At 37.0% G+C, this 23,996-nt stretch overlaps 1 protein-coding gene across 3 annotated transcripts in view; it reads right to left on the reverse strand.

Annotated features, from left to right (window-relative positions):
• LOC142150027 (interleukin-17 receptor E-like protein) overlaps positions 1–23,996 on the reverse strand; it is a 76,545-nt gene that overhangs the window by 21,546 nt on the left and 31,003 nt on the right. For all 3 annotated transcript variants that reach the window (XM_075205286.1, XM_075205284.1, XM_075205285.1), the window contains 6 exons: positions 23,054–23,157; positions 19,911–20,025; positions 11,505–11,549; positions 6,157–6,296; positions 670–741; positions 115–169 (listed from right to left, as the gene is read on the reverse strand). In XM_075205286.1, coding sequence (XP_075061387.1) covers positions 115–169; positions 670–741; positions 6,157–6,296; positions 11,505–11,549; positions 19,911–20,025; positions 23,054–23,157 — 531 coding nt within the window. The remainder of the gene's footprint in view (positions 1–114; positions 170–669; positions 742–6,156; positions 6,297–11,504; positions 11,550–19,910; positions 20,026–23,053; positions 23,158–23,996) is intronic.

Raw genomic sequence — 23,996 nt, forward strand, 5'->3', positions numbered from 1 at the left:
ACATTGACAAGTTTAAATAAAAATACTTGTAAACTTGTTACTCACAGTGCGCCTTGAACAATAAGCCCATTTGAAAAAGTTTATTAAACTAATGTTTAAATAACTCATACTTACCATTCTTAAACGGACAAAGTCGTGTCCTTCTGGAATCGGGAAGTGCTGACCATCCCTTAATGGGTAAGAGAATTACAATTAATAAAATGTATTTATGCAGACACATAATCAGATTAAGTGACACATTCATTTTATTTTTACTAAATGTATATACATTATACACTATTATATTTAGTGTATATTAATATGTGTAACTCTCTGTAACTATGTGTAACTATGTATACAGACTACTTGTAAAGCAAACACACTACAATATAAAAAGAGGATTGGATTATGTGTGATAAATTAGGATTTATTGGTATTGTTAACCAGTCAGTTGGAGAGAAGAGAGGAAAATGTATGCTTTACATTTTATGTATAATGCACATACAGTAGTTTTGATTTTATATTTTAATTGCTATTAGTAGGATGTTCTTCCCTGCATCCCATAAATATTAAGCAATTTCAATATCACATATGAGATTAAATGAACAACTTCTTAAAATACACGCATCTTTTTAATAAATATAAAGTAAAGATAGTAAGAAAACAATTCTATCATAATTAAAATATTACCTCAATGCACAAACACGGTAAAATCACTGAATACGGCAAAGTAACAGATTTTGTAGAGTTGTCCTTTTTTATCTATAAGACAAAATTGTAAAATGAACAAAAAGGGATTAGTGGTACTGACCTGGAACGACAGTTTAGGAATGCTACACCGGTAATACAGAGTTCTGAGTCTATGGTCACCACTTTTTACAAGAATAGAAGTTTTACAGTGTTGTGTACTAGAGTATGAAAACCGGATAGGACATTTGGCAGTATAGAAAGGTTGAGATGTTCATAGACCAGAGTAAAATCAAAAAGTGAAAACAATAGAGGACTGCTAGATGAAAAAAAAACAGGACATACTATATGTCTGTAAAATGCAGTGAAATAAAAGTCAAAGGTCAATAGCTTAAACAGGAGAATACATTTAGGGTTCTAGTATTAAATGACTAAAGTTGGGTGTCAAATACAAGCTGGTTTATACTTGTATGCCAAGCAATGCATAGGGAAATTCATAGCTATATCATGGCACTATTGATCACACAGGCTGCCACAAATATTATAGAGGTGGATAAACCTGCGGCAGTCTCCTCACCAGTATCGTGTCTGTGGCCACCTTGTGAGAACTTTGACAATGCCCTCTTGTCCCTTTCCTAAGTTCCACTGACCGCAATATTACTAAAAGTTAAAATGTGGATATTTATAAACTATTATTTGCTAATGCATGACGTTTAATGAAAACTAGTTACTGGGAATTTGCATATGGGACTAATAAGGCGCAGAGCCATTTTCTTACACCAATCTGACACGGTCCTGTCAATATTGTATATTGAATCTCAAGAGTTTATTTTTACATAACATTACATTTCTATATTAATTTTATTAGTTCTAGTGGCACATTTCTATTTTAATGTAGGTTTTCTAAACGTTTTATATACACTATATCATAATAATCAGTAAAACAACAAATTTATGTAAGGATCAAGTGTAGGAAAGTTTAGAAGGAATCCACCATTTGATATGACAGGCAGCAAACTACTATGCAAAGGATGGCCATGAAAGAGACATTTGTCTTATATTACCATTATGTGGTAATTTTCTATTCAAGATGAAATTGCTGGTGATCTGTGTTGATCTGCTCTGTGGCTACAGCTGCCAATAATTACTGCATTTCATATATAACATACAATCCAGTGGAGCACAATGGATAAAGTCTAAATATATCCTCAATGCCCCACTGTAACGGTCTGGAGTCTGAACAGGAGTCCAGTAGCAGTAAGAAAAGTAGGCCATAAGAAGATAATAAGGAATGGTGAACAATAGTGGGGTTTGGTACACAGTAAGGCAATAAGTAAAGGGTTCAGGAAGAAACCTAGTAGAGGACAAGCAGAGGTCGGTACAAGAGTAGTCGATAACTGTAGGCAGAATGCAGCAACAGGAACAAAAACTAGATTACAGGCAGAAGCACAATAATCTGGCAAGGAAGACAGGAACAGGCCAGCTTTTATAGGAAGATAAGGGGAGGAAAAACAACATGCTGTAACATCAGGAGAGCAATGAAACTGAGCTAGAACACAAAGTGAAGGCAAGGAGCTATCCAGCATCCAGAATAGCTCAGTCAGCAGAGCAGTAGTCCACAGAAGCAAAAACCCTGGGTTTGAATCCTGAAAGTACTTCCCTCCTTTCAGTATGTCCTCTGGATGTTACAGGAGCTGGCTTATTAGGATGTCTCAGGTGAAACAGTCTGGTTAATCTGGAGGCATGGACATTTTCTGCAGGCTCCCAAGAATTTTCTTCTGGACCATATCCCATCCATTTCACCAAATATTGTAATCTATTTCTGTGGATTCTGGAGTCCAGGATATCTTCAACAATAAATTCTTCTTCTCCCTTCACAATAACTGGTGGTGGTGGGACCAAAATCTGACCAGAAAATGGGTTGTTATGAAATGGTTTGAGCAAGAAAACATGGAACACTGGATGTATTTTCATAGAGGCTGGAAGTTCTAAGCGGAAAACAAATTGATTAATTTGGGATAGGATCTTAAGGATCCAATAAAATTTTGACCCAATTTTGGTGAAGGTATCTGTTGTTTGAGGTTTTTAGTGGATAGCCAGACTTTGTCTCCAACCAGCTTGTTTGTAATGTTCCTGAGCTTCTCTCAAATTTTCAATAAGCCTCTTTTGAGCTACTTGTAAAGTTGTAATTCTATCAGTCACGGTTGGGATTTGTTGCGGAAACAGGGAGATTGGGAATAAACAATGGATGGAATCCAAAGTTGCCAACAAAGGGCATTTGGGAGATAGAACTGTGTTCAGAGCTATTGTAAGTCATCTTGCAGGTAACTAATAAAACATTGTAAATAGTGTTCAAATGTCTGATTAGTCCTTTCTGTTTGTTCATTAGACTGTGGGTGGAAAGCAGAGAACAGATTAACATTTATCCCAAAGGCAGTGCAAAAACTCTTCCAAAGTTTAGAAGTGAACTGAATACCACGATCAGAGACTATAACTATATCATCAGGGATGCCATGAAGTCTGAATATTTCCTGAATTAAAAGCTCTGCAGTCTGTTCAGCAGTGGGTATTCCTTTAACAGGGATAAAATGAGCCATATTAGTTAAATGGTCCTCTACCACAAGGATTGTTGTCATCCCTTTCGAAGGAGGAAGATCAACTATGAAATCCATAGAGATAGAGCTCCAGGGATGAGATGGAATAGGAAGAGGTTGTAGTAAACCTAGTGGTGAGGTGCGAGGAGTCTTGTTTCAGCCACATATCAGGCATGAAGAAACAAATATTTTAACATCTCTTAAAATTTGGCCACCAGAAGGAACATGCTAAAAATTCTTGAGTCTTATATGCAACAACATCTTCTCGCCGATACGTTGAGAAAGAACTGCTCCCACTGCAGAATCAGAAGCATCCACTTCGACAACAAAAGGGTAATTCAGGATTTGGATGTATAAAAATTGGAGCTGATGTGAAAAGAGTCTTAAGTCTGGTAAAAACTTTTTGAGCTTCAGGTGACTATTCAAAAGGAATGCCCTTCCCTTCTTGGTAAGTTGCGTAATAGGAGAAACTTTTCCAGAAAAGTTTCTTATGAATTTCTGATAAAAATTTGCAAAACCAATAAACCGTTGTACTTTCTTTTCATTGTTAGGTACAGGCCAGTTAACCACTGCATCGATCTTACTGGGATCCATGCTCAGACCATCAGGGGAAATTATTTATCCTAAGAATTTAATTTTAGCTTGTCCAAATTCACACTTCTCCAATTTAATGTACAATTGGTTCTTCTGAAGTTTTTTGAGTACAATACGGACATGTTTGCGATGTTCCTCCAGATTATCGGAAAATATAAGATTATCATCCAGATAGGCAACAACAAATCGGTCTAATCGATCTCTTAAGACATCATTGATGAAATACTGGAAACTTGCATGGGCATTACATAGACCGAAAGGCATGATCAAAGACTCAAAATGTCCATAACTTGTCCTGAAGGCGGTTTTCCACTCATCCCCGGGTCAATATGAACAAGATTGTATGCCCCATGTAAATCAAGCATCATCCAAAAATTCACTGTATTACGGTAATTTCAAATCTTTAGAAGAATGGTCGGTGACCTGCTGGTCTTCAGATACTAGATACTAGTTCTAAATGGGCAGTTTAATTTGCAATGCACAGAAGGGAAGGATAAAGTGCGAGTATCCCAGTTGACAGAAGGATTATGAGTAGAAAACCAGGTGATACCCAGAAGTATGGGAAATTTAGGTAAAGCAATCAGATGAAAGCTTATAGCCTCATGATGCCCTGGTTCAATGGTCATTTGTAGCTGGATGGTTTCATGAGTTTCTGGCCCAGAAAACAAAGGGGAACCATCTACAGTCTCCAGATTCAAGGAAGCTTGTTTACTCCTTGATAGCCAATTAGAAGAGAGGCAGGGGGTTTTCTATTCATGAGCCAAGGGATTTAGTAATTGCAAGATGGAATTTGATTGACTAGACTTTTTGGAGTCCATTTGCTTGAAGTCAGTCATAGTGATGTTTTGGCAAAACTTATTTGGGCAAGCGAATGCATAATGTCCTTGACCACCACAATATAAACAAAGATTCTCATTCCGACATCTCTGTTTCTCATTAAAGCTGAGTGGTTTCCTAATGACATCAAATTGGATTGGTTTGGGTGAGACATTAGGATTATCTAATGGTGGGACTTTGAATGTTGTAGGTCTATTAAACAGAAATTTTAATTATTGCCCACTCCAAAAGCTCTTAATCTTTCACTTTGCCTCTCACTTAGTCTTTGATCAATCCGAATGCACAGTTGGATAAATTTGTCCGGATCATAAGGGGTGTCCATCCTGGCCAGTTCATCTTTTACTTGCTTAGAAGAGTCACGACGGAACTTTCCCTGTGGTATCTGCTATCAAGCATCGGAATTCAGCAGTATACTCAGCCACAGAGCGCCTAACTTGTCGCAGTCTATGGCGTTTAGCTTCAGCAGTGGCACATCGATTAGGATCATCAAAACTTGCCCCATAGCAGCTGCAATAGTGTCCAGATCTTTCAGGATAACACTGTCTAGCTCAACATAAGGAGAGACCCAGGCAAGGGCTTCCTCAATCACGAGATGGATTATGAAAAAGATCTTCATCTTATAATTATTAGACTGTGTAGTTTGCATTTGAAAATAAATGCTGCACTGGTTTAGGAAGCCTCTGTATAAATGAAGATCATCACTGTTTTTTGCAGGCAATGGTGGACGCAAAACTTGTGCAGTAGCAGTGTCATTATTTGTTAAATCTTCCTGCAATTTAGCTATTTGTTCCTGTTGAGTTTTAACAACGGTTTCTAATTCTCTGATCTTGTTCTGAGAAATGCAGGCAAACTTTTGCAACTCATTTATTTGGTTCTTCAGAGTTTTTAGAACAGCTTCCACCGCAGGCTCCATTTTTGGGCCAGATTATTCTGTAACAGTCTAGACACTGAACAAGAGTCCAGTAGCATGAAGAAAGGCAGACCACAAGAAGATATTAAGGAATGGTCAAAAATAACCGGGTTCGGTACACAGAAAGGCAATAAGTAAAGGGTTCAGGAAGAGGAGTAGTCGAGGACAAGCAGAGGACGGTACAAGAGTAGTCGATAACTGCAGGTAGCAAAATAATCTGGCAAGGTAGACAGGAAGAGGCCAGCTTTTATAGGAATTCAAGGGGAGGAGCCCTCCTCGAACATCATGAGATCAATGAAACTGAGCTAGAACACAGAGTGAAGGCAAGGAGCTGTCCAGCATTCAGAATAGCTCAGTCAGCAGAGCAGCAGTCCGCAGAAGCCCTGGGTTCAAATCCTGACACCCATATTATATTTTTTGTGTCTATGGGTAGGTAGCTTAACAAGCTAAACAGAGTAATCATAATAAATGAGATTCATGTGCATAAAATATCTGGCTTTGAGTGGAAAGTTTTGTGTAATTGTATTGGTAGCATTTATAAGTAATTGTACTAACCATTGAATGAGCTCCAATGTCATGACAGCTGTAATGTTTTAAACATAGACGGACATTGTAATCATATTCTTCAAGAAAGTTTGAAACAAGTACAGTTATAGTTTTCTTTCCCTCGTTGACCATGTAATCTAGTTTCCCAGCTAAAAAAAGAAAAATGTTTTAAAAAAAATTACATTTCTATTTTATTAATCAAATGTGAAATGTTTCTTACAAGCAGCAAGACACAATGCAGATGTTTCAGTAACAACAATAATTCAAATGTCTATATTAGTGAGGCCTTCATAACCTAAATTCCTGTAAATCATCACCTTTCCATTTGGTCCTGTGCTCTGAAAATGTAACAAGCATGTGTTTATGGTGTTCACACATAAACAGCCTCTTGTTATCCTAAGCTGAGCTGATTTTTTTTCTTGACTAAGTTTGTTTATGTCTTCTATCTAACTATGTTATCTAAGAAATATATAAGATGCCACGCATTTAAATTTAACAGATGAGCGAAGGTTTATATATATAAATTTTTGTTTACTTTTTGTCCAATTTGAAATGATCAGAGCAATGTGATATTTGCAACTGATAGAAACAAATGGCATTTAACTGTGAGCAGCCAACTGAAGAGCATTGCTGTTAGTCACTAAGCCTACATGGTTATTATTATCACAATATTATTTCATTGTTTTCATTCCATGCAAAGTTCAATAGATATGAGGTTTAGATCCCCTATATTTCCTATCCAGAGGCAGTGGTGCTCCTATTCAAGTGGCTTCCTCTACTGCTGTGGTGCTTCAACAATAAATATCTCTGAATAAGGATACATATGAAAAGTAGGAACAAAGGTTTTTATATGCTCATAAGAGCTATTTTATTATAAGGTCACCAAGGCAGTAATAATAGTAGTGCACAATGTTTCGGGGGCCCATCCCCTTCCGCAGATGTAGAATTATTTTTTATTACTCCCTTGGACATTTTATAGTAAAATAGCTCTAATGAGCATATAAGAATCATAGTGTCTTCTCCTGTGCTTACCCTGCTGTATGAGTCTCATATCCCCCTTAAAGTCTCATTGCTAGCGTGCAGAGAACACTGTTTAAAATCACACCTGTATTTTAGCATGGCACACTTTTTTGTGCCACCTGACACCACCAATGACCAGGAGGATGTTGGTGCTGTTAGATGTGAACCGCAAATTCTAGGTTTCCTCACTGCAGCGTCTGCAGTGTGAGCCACAGGCTCAGTTAACAAACTACTGCATCCTTTTCATTATCACCTCATCTGTGCAGACCTGCATCAGGAAATGGTTTAATGATGTTCTGCTAGTAATGTGTTGCCAGCACCTGAGGCTTGTTACCCCTGGTTCAGGCCTATATAAGCAACTTTCTGTTAATACCAGGGGGTAAATGTATGAACATGCGGGTTCTTCAACACGCGCGTGTTCAGCGTGTTCGGCGATTAAATTTCAAGCGGCACTGCATTGTAAAGGGAAACTTCCCTTTACAATGCAGCGCCGCTTGAAATTTAATCGCCGAACACGCTGAACACGCGGGTGTTGAAGAACCCGCATGTTCATACATTTACCCCCACATGTCAGTTTATTGAGCTTGTCTCGGTGAACCAGCATTCTGTATCTTCTACCTTTCTAGTTGTCTTCCCATGTTTAACCCTTGGCTTTCAGATGACTACCTCTCTGGCTCTTAATCCCTGACTTTCAGAAAACTACCTATCAGACTTTGGACCCCTGCTTATTCTCTGGACTTGCTTTTAACTCTTGGCTTACAATAGACACACCCACACAGTGGGTGTGGAGCCACTGGTATTATGCTTGTCACTGGGTCAACATTACCATGCTTAGTAACTTTATGGACAGATAAGGAAAAAATAATCCAATTTTCACTTACTAGCAGCAAGCATGTCAATAAAATACTAAATGTAAATTACAAGAATATGGATATGAAGCCTTCTTGACAAATACCGTGTTCCCTAATGTATCTTTAGACAACACTTTAAAGTAAAAATAATGCAAAAAAAACGCTGTAAAAGATATTTTTAAGACTGTGCTTATTTGTTACTGTTGCAGTAGTATTTTGTGGCAAATGGAAATCTATTGGTGTCATTTTGTTACAAAATATCACCCCACAAACATACATATGCATGACAGCACAAAGAAAAAATGAGTACTGTTTCCCCATCCACTTCCTGGTATGCTGGAGAATTATGTGTAGCAATCATGTCAAAAACATTTTTGTCACTTGGCGAATCTCATAGGTTTAGTGTTGTGTTCTAAAAAGTATTTATATGTTTCAGTGTTTTGTAGCATTCTGACTAGGAACATCACCATATCTCACCTCTTGGGAAACACTGCCTCACAGCACTAACTTTTTGACTTTATAATGGGAATTGTAGTTCAGAAAGCAAATTTTTTTTGTTTGTTTGCATTGAAGCCCTGCTCTCTGTACAATAGATTGTATATTTGAGTAGAAACACAGAAAATACATTTCAAACCATGGTGTGAAAAACACATATAAAAGCTGTTATAGTATAAACCTGAAAACACAATACCAAACCTTTTAATAGAGAATTCAAGGAAACATTTGAGTGACACATTTCATAAGGCAGTATACACACACACATACATATGTATATGTATATATATATACATATATATATATATATATATATATATATATATATATATATATATATATATCGTGTTATATGATCGCGTTAGGGGTACCGTTTCCTGAGGTAAGATGTCTATACCTCACATACTTCAGCCAGATAAATCACACCAGTCCAGTGACCTGGTTCAACTAGCCTCAGCTAGATTTATTCTCCGGGCATGAAAAAATTAACAAACATAAATAACAGTCGTAGCCTATCCAGCTTCTAACATAACACACAGGAACACCCTCTCTAAAGTGAAGAACCTAGTGTCCTACACATATACAAAGTAACAGAACTTACTGATCACAAATTGCAGTTTCTCTCCGGAGCCATCTGACCACCTCCCTGGGTATTGAGAGAGTGAATAAACTCCCTAGCAGCCTTTTAACAGTACCTTATCAGGTGCAGCAGAGTGTCTGGTCTGTTGGAAGCCCTGGAATGGGCCTGATGAATGTAGCCCACCATTCTCTCTCCATTCATAACCCCAGGGACCCTTATACCAGCTTTTTCTAAGCTGAAACAAATTGAGAAACTTTTCCCAAACAAAACAATCTCCCTGGGGTTTTATGCACAAATGACAGAATTTCAGGACTTATATACCTTCCATTTACTACTTTCCCAGTACTTCTGTCACAATATTTATTGTATCACCAATCAGGGGAATAGATACCATCTCCTTGGGAAAGATGGCGACGAACAGCAACAGTAAACCACACAAGTCCAGAGGTTTCAGGTTAAAAGCCACAGCTAGTTTATTCACGAGCTTGCAAACAAAACAAAACAGATTAAAATCTTAGCCGTCTGGCTACTAGCTAATACATTTTAGTGACTCTCTCTCAGGTGTTGGACCTTGCGTCCAAACACACACTCAACATACCATTGCTCACCACAGTAGAATGTCTCAGGAGGCAACTCACCTCCTCCCCACGTCTGAGACAATAATTGCATATTCTAGCTGCCTTTTTCACAGGCACCTCACAGGTGCATCTCTTGATCAGTCTGTTTAGAGACTGGCAGGCCAGAAGACCCTGACTGGACCTTATGTATGGAGCCCACCTTTCTCTTTCTCCATACATAACACCATGGACCCTTCCCATGTTTTGTTAGCGCAGGGAAATACCATATGGGATGCTTTACCCACACATCTACACATTCTTCATGGTGTTTTAACATACACAATGCTGGAAGCCTGGGTCACATACCTCTGCCATTTAGCCTCCTTCCACTGACTCTGTCACAATATACACACACATCAAAAAGATTGCAGTATAATCTCCTCTCTAATGTTGAATTCAGAATAAAGCACAGTGGAAAAAATCTGAAATTTTTGGGAATGCTTCTAAAAACTGATTAGTCTTGCTCTATTTGGTGAGCAGCTTTTTCTCAAACAAAAAGCTTTCCTAGAAATGCAATGGATATAGCCACATATGCTGAACTTATTATAAACTCTGTTTTGACAAGTACAACATACTGGTTTGTTTAAACTTTTTCAAAAGAAACACAGAGACCATGCTAAGTTGGAAAAGAGCAGGGCTGACATATTATAACTTTAGGAGAGTTACTAAAATAAATATTTTGATATGTTGTATGGGATAGTAAATGGCAGTGTTTCCCTTCCATTGTACATCATACTCTGTTTACTTGGAAAATTATTCCATAGTTGCTCACTTTGATTTTAGGAGGATGATACATCTAAAGTTTCCTTGGCAGCCCACATCAAAGGTCTAAGACTTAGATCAAAGTAAAGTATGTCTATCACACCTTCAGGTGTATGGAGAGGTACATTTTAAATATATGTGCTAACATGTTTTGTGTTTAGTTCCACTTTAATAATGTAAAACACATTTAAGTAAATCATGTTAGTAGTGCCCTCATTCCAGCATTCTTCAGTTTACTTGCATGCCACCTATACTTACAGTAATAATTCTAATTATTCCTCAACTATACATAGCATAGTACATTTGTTAGGTCACATGGAATTATTAAGCTCTCACTGTAATGCTTCATGCGATAATAATTTGCACTGTGCCCATACTATCACACTATTAGGGCAGCAGCAAAACAATGTATGTATATACGGTGTATAGTGTACCCAGAACCAAAATAGGTTCCTTTGTGATTGTTTTCCCCATACTGGTCACTGAGTGATCATGCATTACATGGTATACATACTGAGTGAATGCATCATATATTGACATTAGCATTATTAGAAAGATCCTGAGGATTATTATTTGTTAAAAGAGCCACAGATGAATCTCATGAGAGTTGCCTATTGCCAACCACTGCGAATTCCAGGATTTATATTTTTCAAGCTCAGATGTAACAGTATGATATTTAAGCTAAAACCAGGGCAACTCATGGTTCTAGGTGGTTCTCTAATTTTCTTATCACCCTTTTATCCTTGTCCTATGTAGGCCCATCTGCTTTTAATGTCCCCCGTGGGTGAATTCTAATATGCTTATTATATATACTTTTGGTATATTATGCATATATAATATATGATTAAATAAAGATTTATGGTCTAAACAACAAAGTTAAGGTAGGTTTGTAAGGTAGGTTTCAGGGCTGTTACTTACAATTGCTTATACAAAACATTTTGCCGCAATTTTAAATGCACATTATACACTATACGTGAAACGGACATTTTCAGCACACTACTGCTTAAGTAATAGCATAGTATTGTAACTTACATATACATGATAACATATTGACTCCCACATCCTTGTTGTGACAATCTGAAAATAAAACACATATTGTTATAATATAATCCTGAAAAGCAAAATCAAACATTTTAATCTAGCATTCAATGCATTTAAGTAAACACAATAATGAATTACAATTTAATTAATGTACAATCATACATACTTATCAAATGACAGTTGTTTTTTAATGACCTAATTAACTGGCTATATAACAAGACATGTAATTTGCTGCTGTAAGTAGCCCCATGAAGTATTGGCATCTGTACAATCTCTGCGTTCTTTTAATGTATTGTGAAGTCAATAAAAATTGATTAGTAAATAGTGTCGCTGCTAGTATTACTCCCATCCTGAACCCTTGGACCTAATACTAAGTAATAAAGGCAATAACCAAAAAATAGTAACAATAGATAAATGATATATCATGAGAAAAAAATGTTGGGCGAGATAGCTACAGGCCATATTCATGAGCAGACATATTTGTAGTCTGCCCACTTCATGTGAAGTCATATAACACTACACTTGTTTTGTGAAACTATCATTTGATGCCCTTTGCCCCTCTATAGTTTAAAAAATGTGCCAGAGATGCTGGGAAAGGGTTGGGGCAACAGAGTCAATTGGTCAAATGAACAAATAATATTGGTCCAAATTATTATGACTGAGATTTTGCCCTGTTCATTCCTTAAACCTTGGGGAGTAAAATATAAAAGAAAACTATATTCATTGTAATCAGTATAAAATCTACCACCAAGGTAGAAACCATGATTTTAGTGTATGACAGCAAGAAAATGACCATTCCACCAATTGACATTTTGCCACTCCCCGAATCATCCTGCCTGTAAAAATTGGCTCACTCTGCCTCATTATATGCCTGTTAAAATAATTAAATCCATAAGTGTACAATAATTTATTATAATATGTATATTACTGATGTCAGTATTGTACCCTTGTTAACAATTGTGTTTACACGTAATTATATTTCACTATAGAAAAAAAATACAAATGTTACACAGAAGACATGCAGCCAGAACACTTTTTTAACCATATTTTACCCAACACAAATTCTCCCCCTCACTGCCATTAACACATTGAGAAAAACTCAAGGGCTCATTTATTAATACTGCATTTAAGTGGAACATTTGCACTAAGTCACAGCAACCAGTCAGATACCAGCTTTCATTATCTGCCTTACACTATGCAGATTTAGCTATTTGCTTATTGGTTGCTGTGGTTCAGTGCAAAGTTTGTATTTAAATGCAATATTAGTAAATGAGATTTGTGGTTTGAAAAATAAAAGATCTGTCTTTGTATCAGAACAGCATTATTTTACATTTAAGTACAAATCGCATATTAGTTATTAAAATAAAAATTAAAATTTGGAGAATATTTCAGAAATTGCGTTGACTGTATTAAATCAGCCCTTGGGGGAATAATTTCTCTGTATTATTCAAATAAAATTAAATACATGTTATATGAATACGTCTTATATATTAGAGAGTACAGTAATGGGTTAATAGGAGGCTTTAACACTTGTAACACTTTATTTGGACTTAACATGTGATATTAAATGTCACTGTACATTAGAATAGTGAAAACCATCTGAATGTCATTGTATATAAACACTAAGCTAATCAAACATCTTGTTAACATGCCGGTACTAAATATCCTTGACATTTCCAAGCCTGGGGCCAGGAGTACACTTCTGTGGTACACGTACAGGAAATAATGACTTCCATCCTTACAAACATTTCTCCACCAGCATCAAATGCCTGTCATGCAGTGCAATATTTACATAGACAGTATCTATCAGTAAGAGTAGGCGGGCACATTGATATGTGCTTGGCTAAACATCTAGGCGCACTGGTCCAAAAACAAGGGGGTTTAAGACGTACCTCCATTGCGCTTTGTAAAGGGTCCACTATTTATTATATATACTGTCTATGCTCTATATATACCGTATATACTCGTGTATAAGCCGAGTTTTTCAGCATACTTATGTATGCTGAAAAAGGGCACTCGGCTTATACACGGGTGAACTTACCTGGTGTCCGGTCCCTGGGCTTCAACTTCTGCATATGCGTTCCAACACAGGAAGTTCGGCATTTGGAACGCAAACTTGCGTTCCAAATGCCGAACTTCCTGTTGTTGGAACGCATATGCGTTCCACTGCGGGGTAAGTGAAAATCTCTCTCTCTCTCTCTCTCTCTCTCTCTCTCTCTCTCTCTCTCTCTCTCTCTCTCTCTCTCTCTCTCTCTCCTTTTTTTTTTTTTGTAAAATTTACAGTGCAATTACATAATGAACAAACAATACAGCCACCATGTTCATACATTTATATCCCTACCCCTTTTTTTTTTTAGGTTAGGTTGTACCCAATGCCAATGATTTTATAATCATTTATAAATGTTCCTTGTCATCTACTGTTATTTATGGTTTAGCTAAAAATAATTTCATAGATTGAACCTATCATTTTTATTTAGGTTTTTAAATTAGCGCTCTTTTCCACCCTAGGCTTATACTCGAGTCAATAAGTTTTCCCAGTTTTATGTAGTAAAATTAGGTGCCTCGGCTTATATTCGGGTCGACTTATACTCGAGTATATACGGTATATATTTTTTTTCATTACATGCCTAGTGCTTTTTTAGAAACAACTATGGGCCTCACTTAGAATTGGACACATGTCCATGTGGGGCGTACATATAGGATTGCCATACTGTGCCTGAGTACCAAAATGTTTCCAAATTTAGATATGAAAGCATCTTAGACTTGCAGCTACTTTTACCTGGAGAGTCAGAACAGGGGACATGTAAGATTATGTATACATAAATGTAACATGCCATCTGGAGATGCAACCTAATTGTATCTGGTGATACATCACCAGATGCAGTTCCTAGAGGCAAGTCTTTTGTAGGTACCTAAGGCCTAGTGAAAGTGATGATGATGACACCAGCAGTACTCTATTGCTGCTTCTGACTGGCTGTATGTATATTGATTTTTCCAACTAAAAGTGCTTTACTCACTAGCATTGTGGCTATATTATGTTAAGTTGCGGACATCTATTCGGATTTCTGATCTGTCAGTTACATTTACACTTCTGTAGGAAAGAAGATTTTCATTGGATTTAGCAGTAAACAACAGATGTGAGAGTGGTTTGTATTTTATTACATTTTATATGAAAAATGCGACTTTTACATTTATTAATAACATTGTCATGACACTATTGTCTCTTGTGTATATAACACTTCATTAAATTGCATTGTGTATGAAGAGGGTAAAGCAACTTTCACATTTATTACTAATACTGTCAAGCCACAATTTTACTCTATCTTTGAGCATAAGTGTACACATTTATATGCCTGGTGTAGAATACTGCTGTGTTGTGACGCATCTTGATACATGTCGGATTTAACACATTATATGCCAGAGCACAATTTTGCAACATCAATTTTCCAATTTTCTTCTTAGTATGCTTGGCGCACATTATGCATCAAACTTTAAATGAGGCCCTATCTCTGTTCCTGCATTAGTAGCCGCAGTGGGGAGAAATACAATTCAAACAGAATGAATTTAAGGATTATCCTCTTCTATGTCACTGAAATGTCCTAGCTGCATTTTTTTTTTCAGATAACTGATCTTTCACACAAGCACGATATTGCAATATCAAAGTTTTGAGACTACATGCAGTTTTGTTCCTCTCTCTTGTCCTGGGCTGATTAACCACTAGACTTATCAGGCTGCAGCCTGGGGTGCTGAGTCCTGGCGGGGGTAGTCGACACACTAACAAGCTGTTTTTTTTGGGGGGTTTTTTCTTCAAATGCCAGTGATTGGCTTTTTCCTCCTCTAATGGGGCCGCCCCTGGTCTCAAGGGGCTGTTCAGCATTTCCCTGTACCCAATCACGCAGCTAACAGCACATCCAATGCTGTTAGCTGCCCTGTCTGTGTGGCTGCAGTGTATTGCCACTGGCTAGAGGGAGGGGGGCTTATGAGTTGGATGGGGGAGATTAATGAAATGGCTAGAGGGTGTGGATTAATGAAGTGAAAATGGGGAGGTGATGAACTGGCTAGAAGGGGGGGGTTAATGAATTGGATAGGGGTGGATTAATGAAATGGCAATGGGGAGGTAATGTACTGGCTAGAGGTGGGGTTAATGAATTGGATAGGGGGGTCATAAACTGTCTGGTGCGGGTTGATAAAAATGACAGGGGGGATGAATTGGCTGGTGGGGGAGGTGATGAAATAGCTTGTGAGGGCAGGATATCAGTATTGTGTGGCGGTGATGTGGATGCTCACTGTAGTTTCAGCGGTCACTAGATAACTAACTAGATACTAGATAGACAGGGCTGGTAGATGTTAGTATATGATTGTAAATAAATGTCATATATTGTATCGTCTATGTCTGTAGTAGAGGGTTGTTTTTATATGGTCATAATGGAATGCTATGTTTGAATCATTCAGGGTTTGTTAAAATTTTGCACTATAATACAATTTTTGCACATTTTAAATACAGGACTCCGAATAAATATATATATATATATATATATATATATATATATATATATATATATACCGTATTTCGCCTTGTATAAGACACACCCATGTATTAGACGCACCTTAATAATATATATATTTACATTTACACACATATTGGTAGGGGGGTCGTCAACGAGTGTAGTAGCCTAGGGCGCTAGGGCGGCTGTGACCCTTAATCAGGTCCTGCTCTTGTCCTTTACTGAACTTTGTGGGAGTGCTATGCTGTTTGTTTACTCACATGCACGGAATTTGTGCTCTTATCTCTATTGTTCACACATCACTCATTCTCTATATACAGTGGTCTACAAATATTGGTTGCTAGGAGACAAAGGGGAACCACCCACAACTATAAGGCTATCATTTAATTTTTATATGAAAAAAATCTAATTTTCAAAAAATACATCAGTGTAAAAAAAAGTTGAATTAAAGTTTATCTGAAATAAAGATTGTTATAATTGAATTTTTTTATTTTTTTTTTAAATTAATTTGAAATAAATAACAGACATTTTAAACAGTTTGCATGTACTGAACATTTTACATATTAACCGGTACAAAGTTTCTAAAGCATATTTCATGCAATCCACTATGTTAAGAGTAATCGTTTAAATTCACTAGATGATTGTGCGAATCTATCAATAATTGCTTCTGCTTCTAATTCATCTAACAATTCCCTTTCAATGGAAAGTTCTCTTCAGACAGTGAATTTATCAGCCTTGTCTTTATGATCTTTAGCTTTGAAAATGTCCTCTCACATTGGACTTAAGTAACTGATAGTGTGCAGATGACTTTATAAAGTTCATAAAAGTTATCATATGCCTTGTCATGAGGTCTGTTGGATGACAGGATTTTTAGAACATACGATGAGCAAGTGCTACAAATTTTACACTTGTTGCACCTGGAATCCATATTCTCACCATCATTAAGCAATAACTTTAATACATTAAAGTTTAAAGCAAAAGAAAATTCCGATATTACCTAATCTTTGCTGATTTATAGAGACAGCTTAATAATACCTTCCAATGCTTCATCATCAAGGCCCTTCTCTGCAATAGTTTTAAACATTGCAGGATAAATCTTTATACAACTTTTGTGTTGTACAAAGTGTGTATCTACTGACAGGACAATACGGTTCATTACTAGGTTAAACACATTTACTCGAAAATCAACTAGAGAATCTGAGGAATTTCCTTCATCATCTATAAGCTCATCTGCCATACTTTTCTTTTAACTCTGCCTCTTAACTGGCAATGTTGTTTCCAAAGAGTCAATTTCCAATGTCTGCAATAGCTCGATACAGAGTTGACTTCGGCTGCACGTCACGATCCCAGGATTGGGATCCCCAGCTAAGCTTCATTGAGCAGTCGCAATAGTAAAGATCCGAGCCTATGTAACGTATGTGTCAGCCTCACATAACTTGAATCAGAATTTTTGTTTTCAGAGATGAGTTATTTATTATATTCTTAAATATAAAGTATACTTTAAAAAGGATTTTATTAAAATAGTAATACAATGTAAATTTTAGCTGCATACAGTAATAATATTAGAACTTCTATTATATTTCAAGCTACTAACATTTTTAACATATTGTCTAATGTTTAAGGGGGCCCACAGCATTAGGGGGCCATAGGTACCATTTGCCATCGGGCAAGCTGACGCCCTGACAAGTCCACCACTGTCTATATATACCTAATGCAGGGGCGCACGGAGAATTGTCAGGGGGGGTTCCCCCCACGACCCAAAAAAACCAAAAATCCCCAACCCGCGCGAGAGCTACTGCGCATGCGCAGCAGCTCCGTTTAGGCAGCGCTATCCTATACAGCAGCCGCGGTGCTGTCAAAGAAGCGTCCGCGGCGGTGCTGTATACACTACAGCACCGCCGCGGACGCTTCTTTGACAGCGCCGCGGCTGCTGTATAAGACAGTGCCGCTATAGTTGCCATTTAGTTAGCGCAGGGGGGGGTTTCTGGAGACTCAGAAACCCCCCCTGCGTGCGCCACTGTGATGTTACTATCATGTGTAATTGTATTCCTGTATTTGTTATTATGCTTTACTGTTTTCATGCTTAAACTCGTGTTTATCATATTCATGTATGTTATTTCTGCAATGATTCTGCAGTGCTACAGAATTTGTGACTTGAAAACCTTATTGCCTGTTTTGCTACACAAAGTATTAAAAACACATGTTTTTCAGTGTAGCATTTTAACTGAATATTAACCACATGCCTGAATACTGCAAAATGTAACATGACCGTGTGTTAAAATACTAAAGATAAGAAAGTGAAGGCTGCTACAGCTTTTAACAGTGTGGAACAGCAAACAGACATTTTCAAATGCATGGTCAGTTGTGTGTTCCTTTATATAATGTCAACCAGTAATATTGAAATAAACTGACTCATGCAGAGGGACCAAGGAAATATGAACCATACTATAAATTTTGAAAAAAGATTCATATGAAAGAAAATGTTCCTTTTAACATTGTTAAAATCAACAAAAAAAATACATTGAAAATGGGTAGAGCTGAAATCACTTTCAAGTTTAATAAAAGTTGGGACCTCTTGTGAAAAATATTTGGGTACCTTGAAACTTCCACACATCTCCTGAATTGTGAACTACATTTAGTCTACATTGTGCAATATCTTCATCCTATAACCCTTTGGCTTATAACTAGAAATAGGAATGACAATAACATATATGACTGGAATCCCCTTAAGCCCAGAAATATTTTAAAAAAAAATGTTCCAGGAAGAAAAATTAAAATAATTTCGAAATCCCCACAATAAAATCTTATACAATGTAGTTTGTAGAAGATACTAGAACAGAAGTCATTTGCAAGTAAATAATATGCCATTAAATAAGAATCCAGTGTTTGCCCCAATGATAGTTAATGTATATATTCAGTTTTTACACCTGAAATACCACCTCAGAAGTCCTGAGTTTGTCATTGGTTACATTACAGGGTTTAATAGTATTAATTGTAAAAGTGACTGAACAGATTTACAGTGACTTTAAAACAAGTACATTGAGCTGAAAATGCAGATGATATTGCTATAGCAGGTGAGTGTCTGTGACAGCCATCTTTAAAAGTACTCCAGTGCCGGGAAGGTTAATGGTCATTGCAGGAAGGGTTAAATTACTAGCGCTAGGCGCTAGTAATTGTATAAAATAATTACTTAAAGTGTATTTAATAAATAAAAGATACATTTTAAATGTATATATTAGTCTAGCTACATTATGTAGCTAGACTAATATATACACCCCGAGGAATTATATGGGTTACTTGGTGCGGTTTCTTCTCTAGCTTAAAACCATACATTTTAAATGTACTCTGCTGCATCGGGAGAATAATACCTGGCACTGCAGCATGGAGGATGTTATCCCCACGGCAAGGGGCGTTTGAGGTAATGAAAAGGGGCTGTGACAATAGTGGAAGTCAAATAATTGGATGAAGTAAACCAAATTGATTAATATTGTTTTACCGTCCGATTGCGATCAATACGCCACGTGTTATGACGCAATCGCACAGATTCATAACACACACATTTACACTTACACTTATAAATAATGCACATTTATTAAGGTTCCAATCCACATTTATTTATTAGTAAAATGTATTAGATTGTTTATACATAAATGATAATATATTAAAAGTATCTAAGGCTCAGTATATAGGAAATGTATCATGTTTAGTGTCCTGTGATCAATAGTTATGGAAGATAACAAACAGGTTGGTTTTGAACAGCTGGAATTTCTGATAAGCATACACATTACGCTTTATGCTTCAAACTGATATATTCACAGTGGTCAACACAAAGTGCACAGTAAATACATCCTTGTGCATTTCACATAGTAATTAATGAACTATATGATCTTACCTTCTACACGATACTGCTCTGATAATTCAACACCACAATAATCTGGGATTGTCTTCATGCTAACATAAACATGTTCTGAAACACCAACTTCAAAGCAGTTAGCCTGAATATGTACCTGTAATAAAAATGCATCCATTATAGCACAAACTCAGGTTCATAATTTCTGCTCCCAGTTTCCTTTTAGTCCAAGCCTTCCATGTGCCAGGAACGATAACATAACTCAGCATGCCAGGTATTAGTGTGACCTAGATTACACTTATGTTTACTTCCCATTATCTGCCGCTTCTGGGATTTCCCGCACTGCAGCCAAGATCAGAAAAGATACTTCCTTAATTATGGAGGCAGTAATTAAAGGTCATACACATTTTTAAAGGTACCACAACTGCTAAACACAAGATTATATAAAAATCATATGCTATAGAATATTTAAACAATGTCTTTGATGAAGAATCTAGATTCTCTAACGGGGCTATATATTAAGCCTTAAACCACATGGAAACAGACTTTTATGCATGGATTAGACATTTTTAAGTATCAGAGCTATTTAACGAAAGCCTAACGCAGGAGAAATCAAAGCTATCTCCTGCATTAGGCTAGATATTGCATTAAACCGCTGTACCTATTAAGAATTGAGTCTGGGCTAATTTATTAAGCTCCAAAAAGCTAGGCTTTTCGAAGCTTGACCTCAATGGCTAATGACATCTGAAGGTGGCGTTAAACATTCTGCCCTATGATGAGAGCATTTCAGGAAAGGGATGTTTGGATCCCTCTCTGGCAGCTTTCATGCTCTCCCCTCCATTAAATAATGAAAATGGCACTAAGGTCTTGCATGCGCATTAAAGACTCTGGGTCAGATCCTAGAGTTTATGCTAAAGTAAAATCATTGCTGGGACAGACTTTTATTGGATGCACTATCCAGGGATGATTTTTTTAATAAATGGCCACGTACTATTATCCCTTATTGTTGTGATAAGGGATCATAATTAACGAGGTGAAATGTAGCCATTAATACATAGGCCAATAAATGCTGCATGTGTACTCCACTGGCACCTCAGATGGTTTCAATAGGCTCTTGAATCTATTCAATTTATTTTTAAAATAGCTTTTATCAAATATATACTAAGCAAATACAGAAATATGTCCATTAAGCATTAACAGACACGGGTGGATAATGGGGCATGCTTTAAGAATTTACAGGAATCAGGGGCGGGCTGGGCCGGGGGGCAGGGGGGCATCAGTCTAACCGCTGTTTGGGTCTCACGTGACATGCGATGTGGCCGCATCAGCGCACAGACGGCTGCATCACATGACACGCGATGCGGCCGCGTCATCAATGACGCGCCCGCATCGTGTGTCATGTGATGCGGCCGCCTGTGCGCCCCCCGGGCTGAAATTTGCCAGCCCGCCCCTGACAGGAATATGGGGATATTTATTAAGAAACAGACTGAAAAAAATCTGCTGCAGAGGAATGGGTATCCCTGATAAAAATTATATTTTGTAGGGGAACGTTGGCTTATCATCAGTTATTAACATGATTATAAATAAAAATTGTTTTAAAAAATCTTTATACTATAGATAAAAGTCGGTATGTGGTAAGCATTTAGTTTACATGTTTTCCAAGATTGAATCCCACTCACACCGATGACTTATTTTCTCTGGCTCCAACCTCAGTGGGCAATCTGTATAGAATGGCTCCAGTCCCTACAGCATCCTATCTGTATGGCCCACCTGAAAATCATCACGGCATATATGCATTTTACAATTGGTCTTGATCATTTGACCATGATGAGCACATTTCCCTGGTGTTTATAAATGTTTTACAATCATATTCAGCCACAAAATCAATATGGCAATATCTACTGATGCATGCATTATATGCTCAGATATAAGATTTCCTGTACAAGTGTTTGCAAGCTTTTCAGAACATTTTAAGAAAAATAATTAAAAAAAGAACTTACAGTGTGTGTTTTGGACAATTTTACCTATAACTGTAGCCTCCAAAGAGAGGAAAACACATTTTAAAGGACATTTAAAAAAATGGCCTTTCATTAAGTGGAAATTGTCCGCTGCGTAGTGCAAAGGCAGCATTGGTTTGGCTGTGTGGCTTGTTACGCTTAGATTTCTGCTGAGGTGCATGAGCTTACAGAGCAAGATGGCAGCATTTACAGAGAGGCAGTTTGCACAGGAAGAGGGGTGTAGTGAAGGCCTATGGAGAAGACGCACCCATGTGCCTTGTTTTGCTGAGCAGTGCAGAAATTAGATTTCATCTTGTGAATCAAGATTATTGCAATGAGATAAAGGGGTGGAGAGGGAATATTGTTAGGGCTTTCCATGCTGTGCAGAGGTGGTCACTTCATTGTTGCACCCGCTCAGAGTCAGGGTCTTCAGGTCTCGTCTTACACTTTTAATCGGACCTATTTTGCACTTCAAAGTTGCATTTCAGCATTTCCAGTTGTATTCCGAGTAATGTAATAAACAGTTGCACATACAATTTCCACCTGTAATAAAGACAGTCCTGATGTCCCATTACTTTCATGTGTAATTTAAACTACAAATCAGACTTAACCAAGTAGTATAAAGGGACTAGTGGTAGGAATCTGAAGTTTGATTCAGGGCAGCAGTGTGGCACAATGGCTAGCATCGCTGCCTGACAATGTCTGGGGTCAAAAGTTTGATTCCGACCAGGGGTTTAAATGTGTGGAGTTTGTATGTACCCCCTGTATTTGCTTAGCTTTCCTCCACAGTCTAAAAAACATACTGGTAGGTTAATTGGCTGCTGACTGTGATGGACCCAAGTGTTGTGTGTGTGTGTGTGTGTGTGTGTGTGGTGGGTAATTTAGACCATAAGTACAAATGGGGCAGTGAATAATTAAATATTCTCTGTACAGCACTGCATAATATGGTGGTGTTATCTAAATAAACACCAATAATAATTCATTACAAATAAGTGCACTTGCGGTGGTGTCTCCCAAAGGTGACGAGTAGACATACAAATTGATGTGCTCGATGTAGGCTATCAGGACACACCAAAGCAAAATCAGGGGTTTTGCTGTGCTTCATACATGACATATGTTTTTCTTGACTATCACTATGTTTGTAGTGTACACTATAAGGATTATTGTTGAGGCATCATTTTTGTATACCTTTTGGGATTTTTCCTGTTTTTTCCTCGCAATCCTCACATTCATGCATTGATTCCGTTGAGAGCTCAATGTCATGGAACAAATTTTCACTCCACGGATATTTTCTAAAAGGAAATTAAAGTTACACTGTCAATTATCATAGTAATGTTTAAATGAAGGAATGAAAAATATGAGTCATGTAAAAGAAATGACAGTCTTTTTTAGGGTTTATGCATGTATACTGAACATTCAAAAGATTCTATTCCCGAGTTTTATTGTTCTATATGAGAATTATGGGTAATTCATCCAGGTAGACCAGAAATGTTACTGATATATATATATATTCATAGCTTATTTTATTTATAGTATTCATTAGCAAAAACTGTATTGTTATTTCCTGCGGTGTATTTTATTTCAGCTATGTATGATAAATAACATAATGCAATAACTAAACTGCTAAAAAAGTAAATAATAATTAAGGGCCTCATTTAGAAGTGACTGTAAAATTTTGAGTGTAGCATATATAGCGCTATACATTTAAAATATGCCACATTATACATATTTTGACATTGATTTATCTGAAATTAACATGACAAAAAGATATAACACTGTCATTTGCATGTCCTTAACTTGAACACCTGTGGTTGCAGGGTTTTTTCTATATGTTCCCTCATCGGCAGAGCTTATATAATATTTGACATAGGACATTATAGCACGATTTACACACCACAAGTTTTCGTAGTTCTCCAATTATTACTTCACAGTAGCCATAATCGGTATTTTATACTAAGGATACTCAATTAGGACAAAAAGCTACATATACAACATAATATATTGTGGTATTTAGTAAAAAAGACAAGCATTAATTTAGACCAACCTGGTCCAAAATCTGTGCATACATGGACACAAAACAACCAACAACTTTGATAAAATGTAATGGAAATCAATTAGGGTACTGGGAAAT

The sequence above is a fragment of the Mixophyes fleayi genome, chromosome 4 (assembly GCF_038048845.1).
Source record: "Mixophyes fleayi isolate aMixFle1 chromosome 4, aMixFle1.hap1, whole genome shotgun sequence".
Classification (NCBI taxonomy): domain Eukaryota; kingdom Metazoa; phylum Chordata; class Amphibia; order Anura; family Limnodynastidae; genus Mixophyes; species Mixophyes fleayi.